This window comes from Lissotriton vulgaris, chromosome 1_1, assembly GCF_964263255.1.
Source record: "Lissotriton vulgaris chromosome 1_1, aLisVul1.2, whole genome shotgun sequence".
NCBI classification, from domain to species: Eukaryota; Metazoa; Chordata; class Amphibia; order Caudata; family Salamandridae; genus Lissotriton; species Lissotriton vulgaris.
The window spans coordinates 238,800,248-238,818,192 of NC_141685.1; the positions used below are offsets into that span (position 1 = coordinate 238,800,248).

The 17,945-nt window shown below is 40.2% G+C and overlaps 1 protein-coding gene across 2 annotated transcripts; it reads left to right on the forward strand.

Moving 5' to 3' along the window:
* Positions 1-1,856: 1,856 nt before the first annotated feature.
* Positions 1,857-8,783, forward strand: LOC147745328 (uncharacterized). Of its 2 annotated transcripts, XM_086952237.1 has the most exons (4): positions 1,904-2,044; positions 2,411-2,455; positions 2,932-3,058; positions 3,277-8,783. In XM_086952237.1, the coding sequence occupies exon 4, from the start codon at positions 4,079-4,081 to the stop codon at positions 5,393-5,395; it is 1,317 nt and encodes a 438-aa protein (XP_086808363.1). In that variant the 5' UTR covers positions 1,904-2,044; positions 2,411-2,455; positions 2,932-3,058; positions 3,277-4,078; the 3' UTR covers positions 5,396-8,783. The 2 variants fall into 2 exon arrangements, with proteins under 2 accessions (XP_086808362.1, XP_086808363.1); XM_086952236.1 differs by having other exon boundaries at positions 1,857-2,044; positions 2,932-8,783.
* Positions 8,784-17,945: the final 9,162 nt, after the last annotated feature.

Below are 17,945 nucleotides of genomic sequence, written 5' to 3' on the forward strand. Positions count from 1 at the left end.
TGGGTTTGTGCTATAGTAATACCATATATATAAACATTCATCCATATTGGCATGAATAGTGTGCCCTTATACAGCCTCCCCGTCCCCTTATATAGCTGCCTGGCCCTGTGCTGGGAAGCAGTGATGCCCTCCATTCACTGGTGCCGGCCATGGAATGGGTGATCACCATCATACAAGGCATTCATTCATTCCTTGCCCTTCCTGGGTAATGGTCATTAATTGCACATCTTCATTCAATCTGCATCTTTTTTACTTGCTCAAGGGCCACCTAGTTGTTGGTTGAAATATTTCAACCAATTAAGGACCGAAACGTCGACGCCTGGCAACGTTTTGCCTACTGTTGTCACATTAATTTGAATATCAAATAATTGTATTTTGTTAAATACCGTTTTCGACATGATATTTAGTTTTTCATGTGTATAGCAAAAGTTGCCTGATACTACTGAGAATTTGTGTCATCTGTATAGTAGTATTTTTGTTGCCATATTTTAGATTTGTGTATAAAAGAGAAAAATCCAAAAAGTAGTATTTTTGTTGCCATATTTTAGATTTGTGTATAAAAGAGAAAAATCCAAAAAGTAATAATTTTGAGTAATAAAAAAACAGTTTAAATCTGTTTTCTTTTTTCCTTGCTCTAGTTTCAATTGCTGACCACTTTTGTGGCAAGATTTTGAATTGACTGAATAGAATTGGAATAATTCCTTCAGGGACACCTGTTTAATTGTAATTGGAAATAGGGCGTATATAAAGAAGTGGGCTGAGCTGTTATGGTCTGGTCCCTGATCCTGTGGGTGCGCTGTATGCTCACTCGGACCTTGTTCAGGCTGTGGTTGCACTGTATGTTCGCTCAGACCTTGTTCAGCATGTGGATGCACTGTATGTTCTCTCAGACCTTGTTCAGGGTGGGTGTGCTGTATATTCTCTCGGATCCTGTTCAGCCTGTGGGTACACTGTCTGTTCGCTCAGACCTTGTTTCGCATGTGGGGGCACTGTATATTCTCTCAGAGCTTGTTCAGGGTGGGTGTGCTGTGTGTTCTCTCGGATCTTGTTCAGCCTGTGGGTGTGCGGTATGTTCTTTAAGACCTTGTTCAGCCTGTGGGTGTGCGATATGTTCTCTCAACTTGTTCAGCCTGTGGGTGTACTGTATGTTCACTCAGACCTTTTTCAGCCTGTGCGTGCGCTGTCTGTTAACTCAGACCTTGCTTAGCCTGTGGGTGTGCTGTCTGTTCACTCGCACCTTTTTCAGCAAGGGATCATGGTTCTTTTTGTGGACTAGTAGCGCAAGGTTTGGATTTGCAGGAAGTTCTGTGAATAAAATGCTTTTAAGAAAATCTATTTATTCATAAACCAAAGGTACTTTACAATGGTTGTGCAGAGAACTTGTTTTGTATGTTAAGGACTATTGTTTGGAAGATGTGATGAACTGTGATTCACGTTTGATGCAAATAAGCTCTTGGTTCAAGCATCTGTTTACTTCCTTTCAAGGTACTCTGGGACAGACCACACAATGCGGCTGCCATCCTTGTAGTCAGGTAAACTTTACTAAAAACCCTCAGTTCTTTTGTACTATTTCTTCTCTCTCTCTCGCTCTCTCTCTTTGTCTCTCTCTGTTTTAAAAAAAAATCTCTTCAGCTTACGGAATTTGACCCCATCTCCAGACTATTCTCTAACTATGTAGCTTGTGATCATAAAAAAAATGAAATAGAATGTAAAAAATAGGTGACATCTATGTAGTCCTCTTCCTTATATGCTTTGAGTATGTTTAGTTACAAATTTAAGTATACTCCAGGTTTATGTTAATTAACAAAAGTTTCATAAATTGATTGATGTTTTCTTCTTTCTTACTCTTACTTTAGGGCTCTGACGAAGTCTAAGGTTTATCTGGCAAAGCGCGTCATCAAGCAGGGTTTTGTAGCAGCGTCCTGCCTCCTCATGTTCCTGCAAACCTCGCCCTTTGATTTCTTTTAGTTCCTGCTAACCCTGGCCCCCACATGATGCAGCCACATTCCTCAAGGAATGTGAATATAGTGGGGTCCCAAAGCAGGTATGGTCCCTTCTCGGGTCGAAGGCACTGGGCCATGAGCAGACGTGCCTCCCATGTTCCCCAGCAGCCCCTTGACTGTTGGCGCATTTGTCTCCTCCTCTACACCACAATATACTATCCTCCCCTCGGTTTGTTCCTTCACGTCCTTCCTCTCTGGGTCTGATTTCCACCTCTTTGTGTCCTCCCATCCTGCCCTATCCTCTCCTGTTTGCCCCTTCCAGGGCAACACTGGGTCTCTTTGAAGAAGACTGAAGGATAGTCTCTCTTTTCGGATTCCTCTTTTTCTTTAGTATTTGTCTTTTCTTATCCCTTTTTGGTTTCCTTTACCATTGTGATGTTTTTTTCTTTCTCTTTCTGGTGTTGCAGTGTCCGGATCCTGTCGGAGGAGTGTGCCGAGTTCTGTGCCACCAGGTAAGTCCTTATCTTCACCCACAATTTGAAATGGTGAATTCAACTACGCTATGTTGCCACAGCCTCAGTCACTGTGGCATTTAAAGCAGTGTTTACAAGACCTCTAAGTGGGAAGGGGAGTAGACAACATCTGATAATTCATTAAAGGTGTTACTAATACCTTACTGTGATGCTAGCCGTTGTCACAGAAAAAGTAAATTGATGGTGTCGGCTGCTTCTGAGAATCTGTGCCTCAATGTATGTCAAACTTGTGTTTCTTTCTTCAGTATTCACTAATTTTGCTCTCACAACCTGGAATTCCAGTTGTATCAAGCTCCCGATCTACACAGTATCCAAGAGCTGTTTCACCTCTATCAGAAATGCAACTCAAACCGATTTCCTATCTTGTTTCTGTAAAAGCTTTCTTTCTGAAGATAATTAGGTCATAAATGTTATTTCTTTTGGTCCATTTACAATTTCTAACTCTATTTCCACAGGTTACTGAAGCACAAACAGAAAAAGAAATGTTGCAATTAATTGAAAAACGCCAAAAAGGATTATTTTGAAGAATGTAGAAACATTCTAAATCTCAAAAGAAGAAACAAATTCTATGTGCCAGGAATGGTGAGGAATTTGGGGCGGACGACTCCTCTGAATGTGAAAGTGATTTCTCAACTTTCTTACATTCATAATTTTTTGTCAAATCCTTAAAGTGCAATGACCAGAAACATTTACCAAGTTTAAATTTTTGGTTTTGAATAACCTTTGAAATATTTTTTGTACATGCAAGTAAATTGAAAATCTACCGCAACTGCTAATTGTAAGAATATTTTCACTTGTAGGGAACATTTCAAGATTGATGGTACAAAGAACATTGGCGACAATTGATACCCACGCTGTGTACTCGAGAAAAATAAGTGTTGCAAATTCTGTCTGATGGTTTATGAGGAATGCTTTGGAGACCCAAAGTCCTCACCAACAAAACCTAAGTCATACATGAATTTAAAAGAACAAGCATTGTTTAAAGAAAGTAATTGTTAATGCTCTTACTCAGGTGTCATTACAGCAAAGATGCTGCATTAACATTTCCAATGTAAATATATTCTCCTTACCAACTATGTCTTTTGGGTTGCTCTAAGTTATTTCCAAAAGTGTCAGACCTCCAATGTTTATTGTGTACCTTTTGGGGCCTCACTGGAATAGGAAGCTTGAAAAAGGCCAGTATTCTGCTATTGATCATTCATAAACTCACACTGGCATGTTTTAATCCTCTGTCATTACTTGTATGCACAAATATGCATAACACGTAAGTAGTAAACCCAAAGACCGTATCAGTGTTTTTAAAACTCCTAAATGAAACTGCAGATATAATGAGCTTAATTTTACTTGAGTTAACTAATGTGGGCATAACGTGCAGGAAATGACTCTATGAGGGGCATCTTAATAAAAAATAAGGGGCTCCTCAGTGAAAGTTATAAGACAAGTTAAACAGGCTGCCTCTAAAGATAGGAACATTGATCTCCAAATAAAAGCTATAATTAGTTAAATACAAATGTTAAGAAGACCATCTGCAGTGTATTCTAGAAGTTAATGTTGTGTGTAACATAAACGAGTAAAGACTCCTCTATTAGATTCAGTCTTAACATGGCCTGTATCCAGGAACGAACCCAACTTGTGGATAAAAACACCTTGAATAACTGTGATGAATGTGAGAACAGCTGTAGTTATCAGTCCCACCTCACTGAACATGAGAGAACCCACATGAGGCAAAAACCTTTTCAGTGTCCTGAATGCCATAAATTCTTCAGTCACAATAGCTATCTCATTCAACATGTGAGAATCCACACTGGGCACAAACCTTATCAATGCTCTGAGTGCCCAAAAAAGTTCAATCAGAAATCTTGTCTCACTAGACATGTGAGAACCCACTCTGGACAAAAACCATATCAGTGCCCTGAGTGTCAAAAAAACTTCAGTCATAAAGCCAGTCTTACTCGACACAGTAGAATCCACACTGGACAAAAACCTTATCAGTGCTCTGAATGCCAGAAAGACTTCCGTCACCAAACTTCTCTCATTTTACATTTGAAAAGTCACACTGGAGAAAAACCTTATCAATGTAATGAATGCAAGAAAAGCTTTAGTGAGAGAGCCAAATTAATTCAACACCAGAGAACTCATACTGGGGAGAAACCCTTTCAGTGCTCTGAATGCCAGAAACATTTCAGACTGAAACAAAGTCTCACTATACATGAGAGAACTCACACTGGGCTGAAACCTTATCAGTGCACTGAATGCCAAAAACGTTTCAGTGATAAAGGCAGCCTCACTGTACATGAAAGATCCCACACTGGCCAGAAACCTTATCACTGCTCTGAATGCCGAAAATCCTTCAAGCACAAATGGCTTTTAACACTGCATGAAAGAATCCACACTGGGCTAAAACCATATCAGTGCTCTGAATGCCATAAAAGGTTCAGGCTGAAAACCCGTCTTACTCAACATGAGCTTATACACACAGGTCAAAAACCTTTTCAGTGCTCTGAGTGCCAGAAAAGCTTCAGACGGAAAGTCTGTCTCACTCAACATGAGCACACACACACTGGGCTAAAACCCTATCAATGCACTGAATGCCAGAAAAGCTTCAATCAGAGAGATCATCTCACTCGACATAAGAGAACACACACTAGGCTAAAACCTTATCAGTGCACTGAATGCCAGAAAAGCTTCAGTCAGAAAGACAATCTCAGTCAACATATGAGAACACACACTGGGTACAAACCTTATCAATGCTCAGAGTGCCCAAAAAGCTTCAATAGTAAGGCCAGTGTCATTCGACACAAGATGACCCACACTGGTAAAAAGCGTTATCAGTGCCCTGAATGCCAGAAAGGTTTCAGTCTTAAAGCTAGTCTCACTCACCATGAGAGAACTCATACTGGGCAAAAACCTCATCAGTGATCTGAATTCTGGACAAGCTTCAGTCAGAAATTTGAACTTGTTGAACATGAGAGAACGCACACAGGGCAAATACGTTATCATGCCAGGAACGCTTCAGTAAATGATTCCATTTGATTCAACAGGAGAGAAGCCACAACCTGAAAAAATATTATCAGTGTTCTCAAAGTGAAAAACACTTCAGTTGTAAATGCATTGACTCTACATGAGAGAGACAATGTGGGAAAATAAAAGGTGCTCACAATCAACCCTGGGAAGGAAGTATCGGCATCCCAAACCTTAACATGGAACAGCCACGAAGACATCAATCCACTGATTGTACTACAAACTGTCTACTGAGAAAAGCACAGAGTAAAGGATGGAAATACTTGAATTAATCTAATTCCTTGGTAACTATTTGTGGCCTCATTCCATTCAGTGTGTTTTGCTCCCTGTGTGTTGATAAGCCATGGCTCTGACCCACGAGTTCCAGTTGATCCTAAACTTTCAGGCCACGCCCCTATGATGCAAGTAATCTCAAACTGTTTCCAGCCTTAATGTACCTCACCAGGGAGCGGGGCAGGAGTCTGTATGTCGTAGGTCTCTATGGGACCAAAGTCTGTTCATGCCTGTGCCACTTCGGGCTGATGATTGAGAAAAACTAAAGGTGAAGGAAGGACTGATAGTTCATCTCTGCAACATTCCACCACATCAATATCTAGTTTTTGTGCCAATGAAGACATGGCCAACCATATGCAAACCATTCCTGGCCCCATTGTAAATAGTCCTAAACACTTCTATTCCAAGGGTGCACAGCATAGTATTATAAAGATTCACTTGAGTGACCTCTTTCTATTTTCTTATTGCTGCAAATGCTTCCCGTCTGCTGATGAAAGTTCCTTCAGCTTTCATAAATATTCAGGCCAATTCACTAATTCCATTTTATTCTACGTTTACTGGTACTACAAGAATACTACTAAAGTTTAATAAAATGCTACTCATAAGCTATGTGCGGATGTTCTGCCTCTCCTATTGTTTTCAGCGCAGATATCTCTTGCCCTACTGGAGTATTATCACACGTGGAAGTATACATTGTATTAACAAATGTGGGAAGGACGGGAGAGTGGCTGGAAATGTGGAATATTTATGAATAAGGGGAAAAGGGAAGTGGTTAAAGGATTTTAGGAAGGGTCTTAGGGAGGAGCCTGCACACACTCACAAAATAGTAAGACCTTTGCTATTCATAAACTGCACTTCTAAAGTTAGTACAGCCAAAAGAACTTAAAACTGTTGTAAATGATGATGATGAGTAAGTCCAACACCACATATGGCCAACCACTGTTACTGCAACACCTTCCTATTGAAGAAAATGGTGGTAGAGACTTAAAATAAAACCTCACAGGAAGTAATGTTGAATTAAAATAATTTTTGAAAATACATATAAATTCAATAGAATGTTCTATATGTTCATATATGTTCACTGAAAAAAACAAAGGTTAAAGTAACGTTATATTTAGTTAGCAGCACTAACTATAACTTGCGCCCCCACCATGCACTGCTTATGACCTCACAATTGACATCACTCAAGAAATGTTCTATAACATCACTTATGACTTCACTGATGACGTCTCAAATGACATCATTGGTGATATCATCCAATGAGTGTGCTAGCATGTTTTACAGTTTACATAGTTGCCGGTAACTACCATATTGCGTTTCCACAAAATTGTGTACAGGTTGGGTCCAGCTAATGTGTGTAAGTAGTTACAAAACGCATGTGCTCCTAATGCACCATAACTTTTTAGAGGTATTGAACATGTTATAAACGTTTGCATTCACAAGGAACTCTTGTGTGAAAGTGACAATTGAGTTCTTTTAATTATGCTGCACACAACATTTTGGTTCTGAAGAAAAAGTTTCTAACAGGAGAAAGATTCTTCGTCATATAAACTAACTTTTACAAGCACCCTTGAGTTATAATAGAGAATCATGTCAGCATAATTTATACTTATAATGGAAGAGAGTATGCACTAGGTGTTAACTTATGTACGCATGTTTGTTTTGCTTCAGAAGAAGGGCTATCTGTGAAGTTTTTACCACAGTAGGAAGGGTGCAGGTAGTATGATCTTTGGCACCTTCAGATCTTTGTTATTTTTAGCAAATAGTGTCTTTTTTGACAACGGTTGCATAGAATGTACGCAGTTCTTAGTAGATTCTCTGTGATGTATTTCATACAAAAGTTTCACTGTTTGCAAATAGTGTGGTATAGAATGAACTTTCTCCATAGAGTAAACACTGTTTACAGTACTCCTTTTTCTACTGATATCAACTTAATTTCTTAATGTAGGTTTGTAGTTTGTCAGGGGTTTTAATATAGATAAAAGCTGTCAGTAGTAGGGCATTTGTTTGGGAATTGGCATTCACTATTTTGGCTGTCTCTGAACCGTTGTATACAGATTGAACCCCGTACTCTGTGAGAGTTTCCCATAGGTCCGTTCTTGATTGTTAATGTGAAGTATCTGACATATAAAGCCATAGCAATGTATACAGCAATATGCAGGAAAACAAAGCTTGGATGATGTCATCAATGATGTCATTTGAGATGACATCAGTGATGTCATAAATGATGTCCAGAACATTACATGAGTGATGTTAAATGTAGTTTTATTACTTAAAAAAATGTAATGTTGTCACTAGGAAATTCACCTAACTATAACATTACTCTAAACTTTGTTTGTTTTAGTGATTAAGGTTTTTTAAATCGAAAACTCATATTTTTATTACACCTACCTTTCTTTTTTCAGCTAATTTCTAGGTTTTATTTTAAAGTAAATTAATTATGTATGTGTCTCAATGTATGGTAGAACAATTATTGTAATACATATAAAGCTTAGACATCATTTTGTAAAAATAATTTTTTGTTGTAATATAACAGAGTATGGTTTATAGTTTGTAAAATGTTTGTAAAATATGTGAAAGTATTAAAGAGATACATATTCAATATTTCAGTAGTGAATGTGCATTTGCTGAGTTCTTGTAACTCTCATTTGGATGCATCATATCAGTAGTTTATTTTTAAGGTGGTATTACTCTCAAGAGAGCCTCTAAACTGTTAACTAAAACAGGTCTTTTGAGAACTAGCCTCTCCTTTTATCATATGTGTTTCTTTGTACTGTGTCCCTTTTTTTGTTCCTAAAATAACCAGCTTCCCTCTCCCTCGAGAGAGAGAGAGAGAGAGAGAGAGAAAGAGTTTGTGAGCACGCGTGAGAGCCAGAGAGGCAATTACTCACATGATGTCCAAGGGTGCTGCTTCCTGGTTTGCAAACCTCTTGCAATAATGTACTTTTTATAATGAAGTTTACATTTACACTGAAAATATCCTGTATGTAAAATGAATAAACGCCAGAATGCTAACAGTGTGTTTAGTTTATTGAAATGCAATCCATGATATAATTGTGAGGAAAAAAAAATCACTTAGATTTATGAAAAAGCACGTTTTATGTGCCTGACACCAACAATTGTACATAGCGCACATTCATACTCATTTATTTGTTTTAAGTCCATTTATTATTATTAGAAAAAGTTCAATCATTATATTGTCGTTATCCTTGGTAGGCCACATAACAAGAATGAAAATGAACTTTAATGTTTTTGTGCCTATTTATATCTACATACATGTTCCAGAACTTTGGTTGTAGAAATATAAGATAGGAATTTGAAGGTTTCCAGGGAAATCTCTGCTTTACTGTAAGAGAAGCATCATCACATTCAGTCCAGCCAGATAGATTTTTAAGGTAGACTGTGTAGAAACTAGAGTTGATTGAGTGTCCATGATGGAGAGCAATACCCGCAGTAGTGTATGTCTTCTTATGAATCGATATCTGACCAGCTTTACAGTTGGTGATATCAGTATTGATTTTGCTGCAATCAGCTCTGCATCTTTGTAGCATGAGAATTATATATTTTTAGCTGTGCCTTATAACCAATGCAGACAGCAGTTCTGATATGCATTCTGGACAGGAGTTGCTCTGAACAATTTTCACAAATAGTTTTTCAAAAGACACTGACTTGCAATCTGGTACTGTGATGTACAGAAATCGCACTGATTGAATGTCTGTCGTGCCTTAATAGCAACAATTTACACATTCCCAGTTTTATGAATAGTTTGTTTTAAAGATATCATTTTTTGCAATTCCGTCATTTTCTAATATATTTAGCACTACTATTCAAAAACTCCTGTGCATCTTGTACGTTCACAGTGAACTGTGTGTCCCCATTACAGTGGTTAATCATATCACGTATAAATGCACTAGAATTTACATATGTGTTTTTCTGTGTGTTTTAAGTGTAAAGAGTTGCCAAAGCTTGACAAAAAGGTTTCTCTTTGTGTTGAACAATATTCCCAACCACCAGCTATAGGTGGAAGAGAAAATAAACTACTACATTACAGTAACATTACAGTAACATGAAGTGTTCGTTTTTTGCTTTTTTTTAAGTGTTTGTAGATTTTTCACTTTGTTTTGAAACTTTTGAAATATTGACAATCTCAGAACTTTTTCACTTTCTGTAATTTGGATGCTTCTCATCAATCGGGTATACGCTCAGATAAGGAGCATAGCATCCTTGCAAGAGATTATACCCTATTTAACATGATGAGTCAGCATTTACTATGCTCTCATAAAAATCAAGAAGTTAAAAGCCTAACAATGTCCGCACACATGATAAAGCATCATAAGATATACGTAATTCAAAGAATGTGTGACCTATATTTTTCACAGCTGCAACCAAACTTAATTCTTGAGATTTGTAACCAAACACAGAGGAAACTGTTGGCTTTTCACATATGTATGTAATGAAGCCTCTCGCATTTTTGCATTGCACTAATCCCTCCTCGACGTTCAGATTTTATTGCAAAATTATTCAGCAATTTCTACAGAGGTTTAGAGTATTCTCTAAACCAGCAGTATGTGAAACTTTTCTCTAGAAACCCCAGTTTCTTTACCACTGATTGACATAGTGATACATTTAAACTTTGATGTTCCATTTTGTCTTTACTAATAAAGGTCTCTATTTCCTGTTTCTCCAAATGAAGCATTTGTACGTTAAATTATTCACACTCATTCAGTGTTGGCATTAGGCATACAATCTGTTTCTGAGTTTTCATAATGTGTTGCATTATAGATGTCAGGAATAGTGGCTTTTGGCGCCAGCCTAGCGAAAAGCCAAGCAAAAACTACACATCCCATGAGTCTCTACACTGGAAGCTCATGGGATAAAAGCGGAAGACGCACAGGAAATTACATGCGTAATTCTGTTTTCCGGAGGCTACCTGTCCTGCGGGAAGAAGTTGCCCTAAAATTCGTCAGCGATCTGGAAGGAAGCCTGACCGTGGTCTTCAGCCAAGCCTTCCGTCTTTCCTGAGGTAAGGAAAGAAGCCTGGGTTCTAGAACGGCGCTCCATTTGTGTCAAACACCAAATTGGTGTTCTTTTCTAAATATCTAGAGGCAGCCCGTTGTGCTGCATAGAATTCTGCTAGTCGCTCGTGCCTTGTGACCTGCGAAGGATCTGGGAAACAAAAGCGGCTGTTGATTCGAGGGGCTCAATTAGAGCGGTGTGCTCAATCTCTCCCTTGGTGCTTCAAGGAACATTCATGCCCCAAGTAACCTTCCACTTTGAAGAAAGAGAGGAGAGGCTAGTTCTTTATTTGTTTCTGTACTCGTGGGGGTGTGTCTCAACATTCTGCAGGGAATTAGGATTTACAAGACTGTAGAATTCATGGAGATGTGGTCTGCCTGGGGTTATTAAGGTATCTATCAGTACAAGCAAGAATTTAATGAGAGTAGTATTGATGCAATGAGTTAATGTATACTTCTTTATTCTTTTCAGATGTCACATTCCCTGCTGTTCCTGCTCCCAATACCCTTTCACTCGCCTGCTCTCCCATCGCTCTGTGTTTGATTATTCTCAGAGTTGGGGATAACATGAGGTGGACCCCTTTGTGTATCATTCCGATTCTGCAGAGCTTTCGTTTGAAGGTCAGGCCGACCCGACAATAGAAGCAAATGACTTCTTCTGTGGGAATAGAGATCTTACCATGAGCAAAAGTACAACTTTTTTAGCTTGTTATCTAATTATACTTATTCTCATGTCTTTTAATATTTTCCCATACTCTAGACCTGCTGCCTGTCTCATATTTTGCGTTAACCCAGCATACAGAAATTTAACCAGATCTTAATATTTCTAATACTGCCTAATTACTTTTTAGTTTTTTTGAAGACACATTTTTTAAAAACTAGTTGATCTTTGACCAGAGTGAACTGTAAAAGGTCACCAAAACCTATGACGTGTTTAATTCCAAACAAAACATCATAGTCAGTTCTGAGGACCTCTTGCATCCCCACAAGAATAAAAAGCTAGCCTAAGGTATGATACCATACTAACTACATCAATAATCAGAACTTTCAATTTCTTGAGAACTCTGGAAACCTCATGACAAGCACCACCAAATACCATTAGGTATTCTTGTTTGTGTCATGTTCCACATGCAACATAAGTAGTCTGTGCAGCGTGATTCCTTTAATGTTGTGAGCAGCTAGTCCAGTAGGAGCAGTCATAACACATGAAAGACGAAAGCTAGGTTTTCCCTGAACAAATGCAGTGAGCAGTTTAATCTGAAAACTTTCCCCTGTACCTGCCTGACCACTAACATAAAGAAGTGTAGGCTTGGATACTTTGCAAGTATACATTCAGACTTATCATGTAGTAATCCATTTAGTTATTTGCTGAAAAATCTTTTGCTTATCTTCATTTAGTTGAGAGAGCAAACGTTCTAAATCAATGCTCTCACTCCTCACTTGACGCATCACATTTTCTACTTCATTCATAGCTGTGGGCGCCTCATTTTTTTTCAAAAATATTTTTGGGGAGATTTTGACATAGTACATCATATGGCATTACCATCACATTCCCCACATGAATGACCTTAAAGGATTTTTTATTTGATTATTTTGCAGGGCGAGCGAGTGAATGTTACTGCCAGTGTGCCAAGACCTCTGGGGAATTACTTTTTAAATATTAATATTGTTATTGCCACTGTTTTGGGGGCTATAACATTTTTTTTAAAAACCTCTACTTAGTTACTTTTTTCGTTGCTACAATTTTAAATTAGTGCAGCTATTGCTCACTGCTGACATTTTGCCACATGCTCCCTTGATGCGCCGATGTACTCGTCTGTAAGAGCGAGTCTCCTGAGCATGGCCATCATGGGTAGCGCTCTAGTTGTTGACCGTCATCCTCCTACTTAATGGAGGCGGTGCAGGCGATATTGATTGATTATTTTGCAGCGCGAGCGAGTGAATGTTACTGCCAGTGTGTCAAGACCTCTGGGAAATTACTTTTTAAATATTAAAATTGTTATTGCCACTGTTTTGGGGGCTATTACGTTTTTTTAAAAAATTGCTACTTTGTTACTTTGATTATTTTGCAGCGCGAGCGAGTGAATGTTAGTGTCAGTGTGTCAAGACCTCCTACTTAGTGGAGGCGGTGCAAGCGTGCAGCGCGCGTGCGCAGCGGGCGCGCCGAAGGCAAGCCAGTATGCGCCCGTCCGCGCCCCGGTAGCACACAGCGCCAGCCACGCTGCCCTAAATGGCCCACGTTTGATATACTCTAGAGAGGAGCTTGGTATGCTGAACAATCAGAGCAACAGGACTTGTAGCACCGAAGTAGATGATGTGATGTGTAAGAATTCACTTAAGATCTCTACTGATGGGACTATTAGCTGATTAATGCTATATCTCTGACAAAACACTATATGGAGATCTGCATTTTGTTGGAGGACTATGATCTTGATGTCCAGGCTATAAAATATGCCATAAGCAAAGAAAGGGTGGCAGGGGAGGAGGAGTAGGATATATATATAAGGATGACTGGAACTTCTCTTCTTTGTGCGGAGAGGAAATACCGGGGATTGAATCATTGGGGTTTACTCTTAAAGGCACCAATGGTGTTTTCTGTACAGGTTTGCTTTGTTATAGACCTCCAGTGGGTGTTACTTTTGCTTATCAATCTCTGATTGACATGATATATAGCTTAGCACACTCACATTCTAAATTATTGATCCTCAGATTTTAATCTCTGGGAGAAAAGTATTCTCGACACTGTCTTGAAAGAGTTTTGTCAGGCTTGTGCGAGTGTCAACCTCCATCAATTGGTATCACATGCTACTCTCCAGAAGGGACATGTGCCTCACCTTGTCTTTGCAGATGCAAGGGAAACATCTGTTCAAGACATACTTCCTCAATGTGGGATTGACCACTCCTTGGCCCTCTTTTCACTGAAGATAGTCAATCGGGGTCAACTAGTTGGCAGTTCTTCAGCTGCCCGAGTCAGTAGAGAGTGGTCTAGGTTACTTAGGTCAGCGCACCTCCCCCAGCTTGTCAATGAAAAGTTTGTTATGCATGACTCGGTGGAGGAGAACTATTTAAATCTGTGTGATCAGATTTGCAACTCGATTGACCAGTCTGCTCCGTTGAGGAAAGTTAAAAATGGTAAAAAGCCCTCTGCCCCATGGTATAATGAATAGCTAAGACTGCTGAAGACCAACTGTAAACAGGCTAAAAGGAATGGGAGGAAGAACTATTTTGAGGCAGATAAGGTAGCCTTTAAAAATATGCTCCATTCCTATAAAGTATTAATATCAATAGGCAAAACCAAGGCTAAATACCTGGAGGAGATTATTTGACTTGCTCTGAATGAATCTCAAACCCTTTTTAATCTAGTTAGAGGCTTATCCAACCCGGACTGTGCTAAATCCATTATCCCGACTTCACAAGAACTGTGTGATAGCCTGGCAAGTTTTTTCAAGGATAAAATCAGTAACATCTTAATGTGATTGAAAGCCGCAGGTGAAGAGGATGGGCACATACAGACTGATAATGTGACTGTATCAAGCAGCGAGATAATTAATACAGAACATGTCATCCATGGATCATTTCCCGATGCCCTCATGTGAGGATTTCAGTGTAATCGCTGCTGGGGTTTCCTCTGGTTCCCCTAGGGACCCGCTTCCTCATTATTTCTGGAAGCTGTTTGGAAGCAAACTCGTCCCGCTTTTATACCAGATTTGTTGCCAATCTTTAGTTACAGCTGTAGTCCCAGACTGCTTGAAAATGGCCGCGGTTTCCCCTCTACTGAAGAAGTCATCATTGGATCCTCACAACCCAGCTAACTACAGACCCATCTCTTTACTACCCTACCCAATCAAGATTCTAAAAAGGGTAGTAACTAAATTTGTTGAGGATAACCAGCTGCTGGGCAAGGTCCAATTTGGGTTTCGTCCCGCACACGGGACCAAGACTGCCCTGGTGGCGGTCCTGGATGACTTGAGAATGTGGGCCGACAGTGGTCAGGCAGCCTTTTTAGTGCTGCTTGACATGTCGGCCGCGTTCGACACAGTTAATCACCAGATCTTGATCGGGAGGCTGGAGGAATTGGGTATTGTGGGCAAGGCCCGAGATTGAATCCACTCTTACCTCTCGGACAGACAGCAGGCAGTATTTCTGCCGCCTTTTTTTCTCGGAATATAGCAAGGTTGAACAAGGAGTCCCTCAGGGCTCGGCTATCAGCCCGATCTTGTTTAATCTATACCTTCGCCCACTCATTGTTCTGATAGAATCGTTTGGAATTAATGTAATCAATTATGCAGATGACACTCAGCTTGTCTTCTCTTTTGAGGGCAACAATGCAGTGTCCATAGAAAAGTTTCATGACTGTTTACTCCAAACGGCAGGCTGGTTAAAATTGAATTCTCTACAATTTAATGAGGATAAAACGGAAGTTCTGTGTTTGATGACTGGCCGTATTCAGCGTCCTCTTCCTACAAATTTCTGGCCTGGCTCGACTAATAATTCTTTACTTCCTAACAAAACGGTGCGCAACCTGGGGGTCATGATGGATAGTAATCTCCAGCTAGACTCCCAGGTGAATAAAACGGTATGCACTTGTATGGCTCTACTTCGAACTTTGCGTAAGATCCTTCTGTTTTTGCCAGTCGCCACTAGGCCTCAAGTGTTCCGGAGCATTGTGTTAAGCAGAATTGATTACTGCAATGGGTTGCTCTTGGGCTCTCTAGCCTCTCTGCTCAAGAAGCTGCAGAGAGTGCAAACAAGGGCAGCAAAACTTGCATTAAATCGGCCATGGGATGTGTCATCTTCTCTAGCCCTTAGGGACCTTCATTGACTGCCAGTTGTACAAAGGATACAATTTAAGGCATTATTTAGGGCAGTACATAAAATTGGGCCTAGGGTTCTTCAGAGGAAATTCGCCTGGTATGCACGGCTAGATCCTTACGTTCTTCCTCTGCACACCTTATTTGTGTTCCCCATGTCAAGAAAGTGCGAACAGGAGGCAGATCCTTTACCTTGACTGCCTCCAGACTTTGGAACGCTCTTCCCCTGAGGCTCAGACAGTTGAACACCTTGTTCGGCTTCAGGAAGGAATTGAAAACCAGCTTGTTCCCTAGAGAGTAGATCTGCCTTCTCTGCTGCTCCCGCTGTTTTGTAATCTAAGTGCCAGGATACCCTTTGGGTGACAGCTGCGCTATATAAGTGAACCTTACATTACAACTGAAACTATGAAGAGGGTCGCCTCATTTTCAATGATAGACTAGCCAAAGGGATCTTGACTACTAGGCCCTGAGCTCTGGCTATCTTGTGAACTGTACTTTGAAACTTCTACAGCAACTGTTTGCTCCTGCTGGATTTCTCATTTAACATTTTTTGATATGTGGTAAACACTTCACTTTGGATGCTATCGTTGACTGCATTGAAAACTTATTTGTAACAGTCATTGTTAATTTGCTGTTTAGTCTCTGAACGTCAAGGTTTCAAAAGTTGCAAAAGAGCCAGGTAAAAGAATTCTCTTTTCTCACCTGTTTGATAGCTAAATTTACAATGATTAATGAGACTTGGTTTTGAATGCCTCACTAAACATCCGTTACAGCCAGTCACCCCAAACTTTCCTTGCTCAATGTTCTCATCTTCATTATTTCTGTATGTTTAGAACTTCAATACTTCATACAAACACATGTTTTCTATATGGACCTGGAGGAACAACAAAACCCCGGAAACACGCGCCGCCTACAAAGCAACCACCAACGCACACCACCATCTCATTTTAAGATTAAGATGATCTACGACAACTTCGACCACTAAGACCCCTTCACTGCTCCAGTTCCCCTTCCATGCGCCGCCCAACAGAACCTGCTCATATGGACCCCATTCATGACAGAAGACACCCTGAAGACCATAGAAAGCATCGACTCCAGAGCACCCTATACATCAGATTTGAATTTGTATTACAATACAGTTCCTAGCACCCATTTCAAAACTGAAAAAATATCTGGTATTTTTATCTGAAAAAAGTGGCAATTCTAACTTAAGCTGTCACCTCACTTTTTTACATTCCTCCCTTCCCCTTCCTTCTATGTTAATGTTGTTTTCCCCCGACCAGGTCCAGTTCCTGGAGAGCTGCAGCATTCCCTGCTATTCATTACTCTTTGGGCAGGGCTACTTTCACACCCATTGATCCGTCGCTGTTATCATGTAAATATAGACATTAGTTTTGATGGAGCACACAAAGGAACGCTGCTCCGGTGCTGAAAAAAACAAACACAAGAAAACCGGCTTTGGAAAAGATGTAGGATTGTGTTGAACTGCCACTCTTCTTAGTATGGCCAGTGCAATACCCTAAATGCACTGGATTACTGACCGGTAGCTCCAGGCCAGGCCATTTAACACACCTGACAGAGAGGGAGGACAAAGGGGCGGGGCTAAAGCACTTTCAGTAGAATGGTTGTTGAACGCCTAATCAACAGTGCAGGGTCAGCCTAGACCCTGTCCTGTTAATCACAGCGTTAAGCCAGCCGTCCCCAAACCCTGCAGTGTGGGGAAATTCTAATGGGCGCTACTGGACGTTAGCTGCGTCTCTGCAAAAGGTTACTTCATGGGCTTAATGTGACTGCAAGATCTAGAAGCAGAGCAGCATTTGTCCCGCATTAGAGGCGATACCAAACCTTAGCCTGCTGTGCCGTCAATCAGGGTACCAGTACTCTCCCTGACTAAAAGAAAGTGCTGGTACTGACGGCTAGAAAAATTGGAAGTGCCGGTACTCAGTCCCGGTGAGTGCCAGCCCATTTGAAGCACTTGATAAAAGGTATGACCAAGCCCCCACAATCCTTATGGATGACGTTAAGTCAGTATATAGTAAGCGAAGATAAGAAAGAAATTGGGGGCCAAAATTAAGGCATTAGAGTAGGATAAATAGATATATCCAGCTGAAGGAGTCGAAGGCCTTATCGATGTCAGCCAAAAGGAACATTGTTAACTCACCCAACCTGTCGGCCATTACAATCACATTACATACTCAGCTAATATTATGGTGGAGTTGCCTGGCGGGACATTAAACCCGACTGATATGGATGTACCGGATCTGGAAGATGTGTACTGAATCTATTTGGAAGCGCTTTACCTAAGATATTGGCTTCTAGATTTATTACAGAAATATGACAATATTACGT

Coding starts and splice junctions, on each gene's coding strand:
- LOC147745328 (XM_086952236.1), top strand. CDS start 4,079: ATGGCCTGTATCCAGGAACGAACCCAACTTGTGGATAAAAACACCTTG.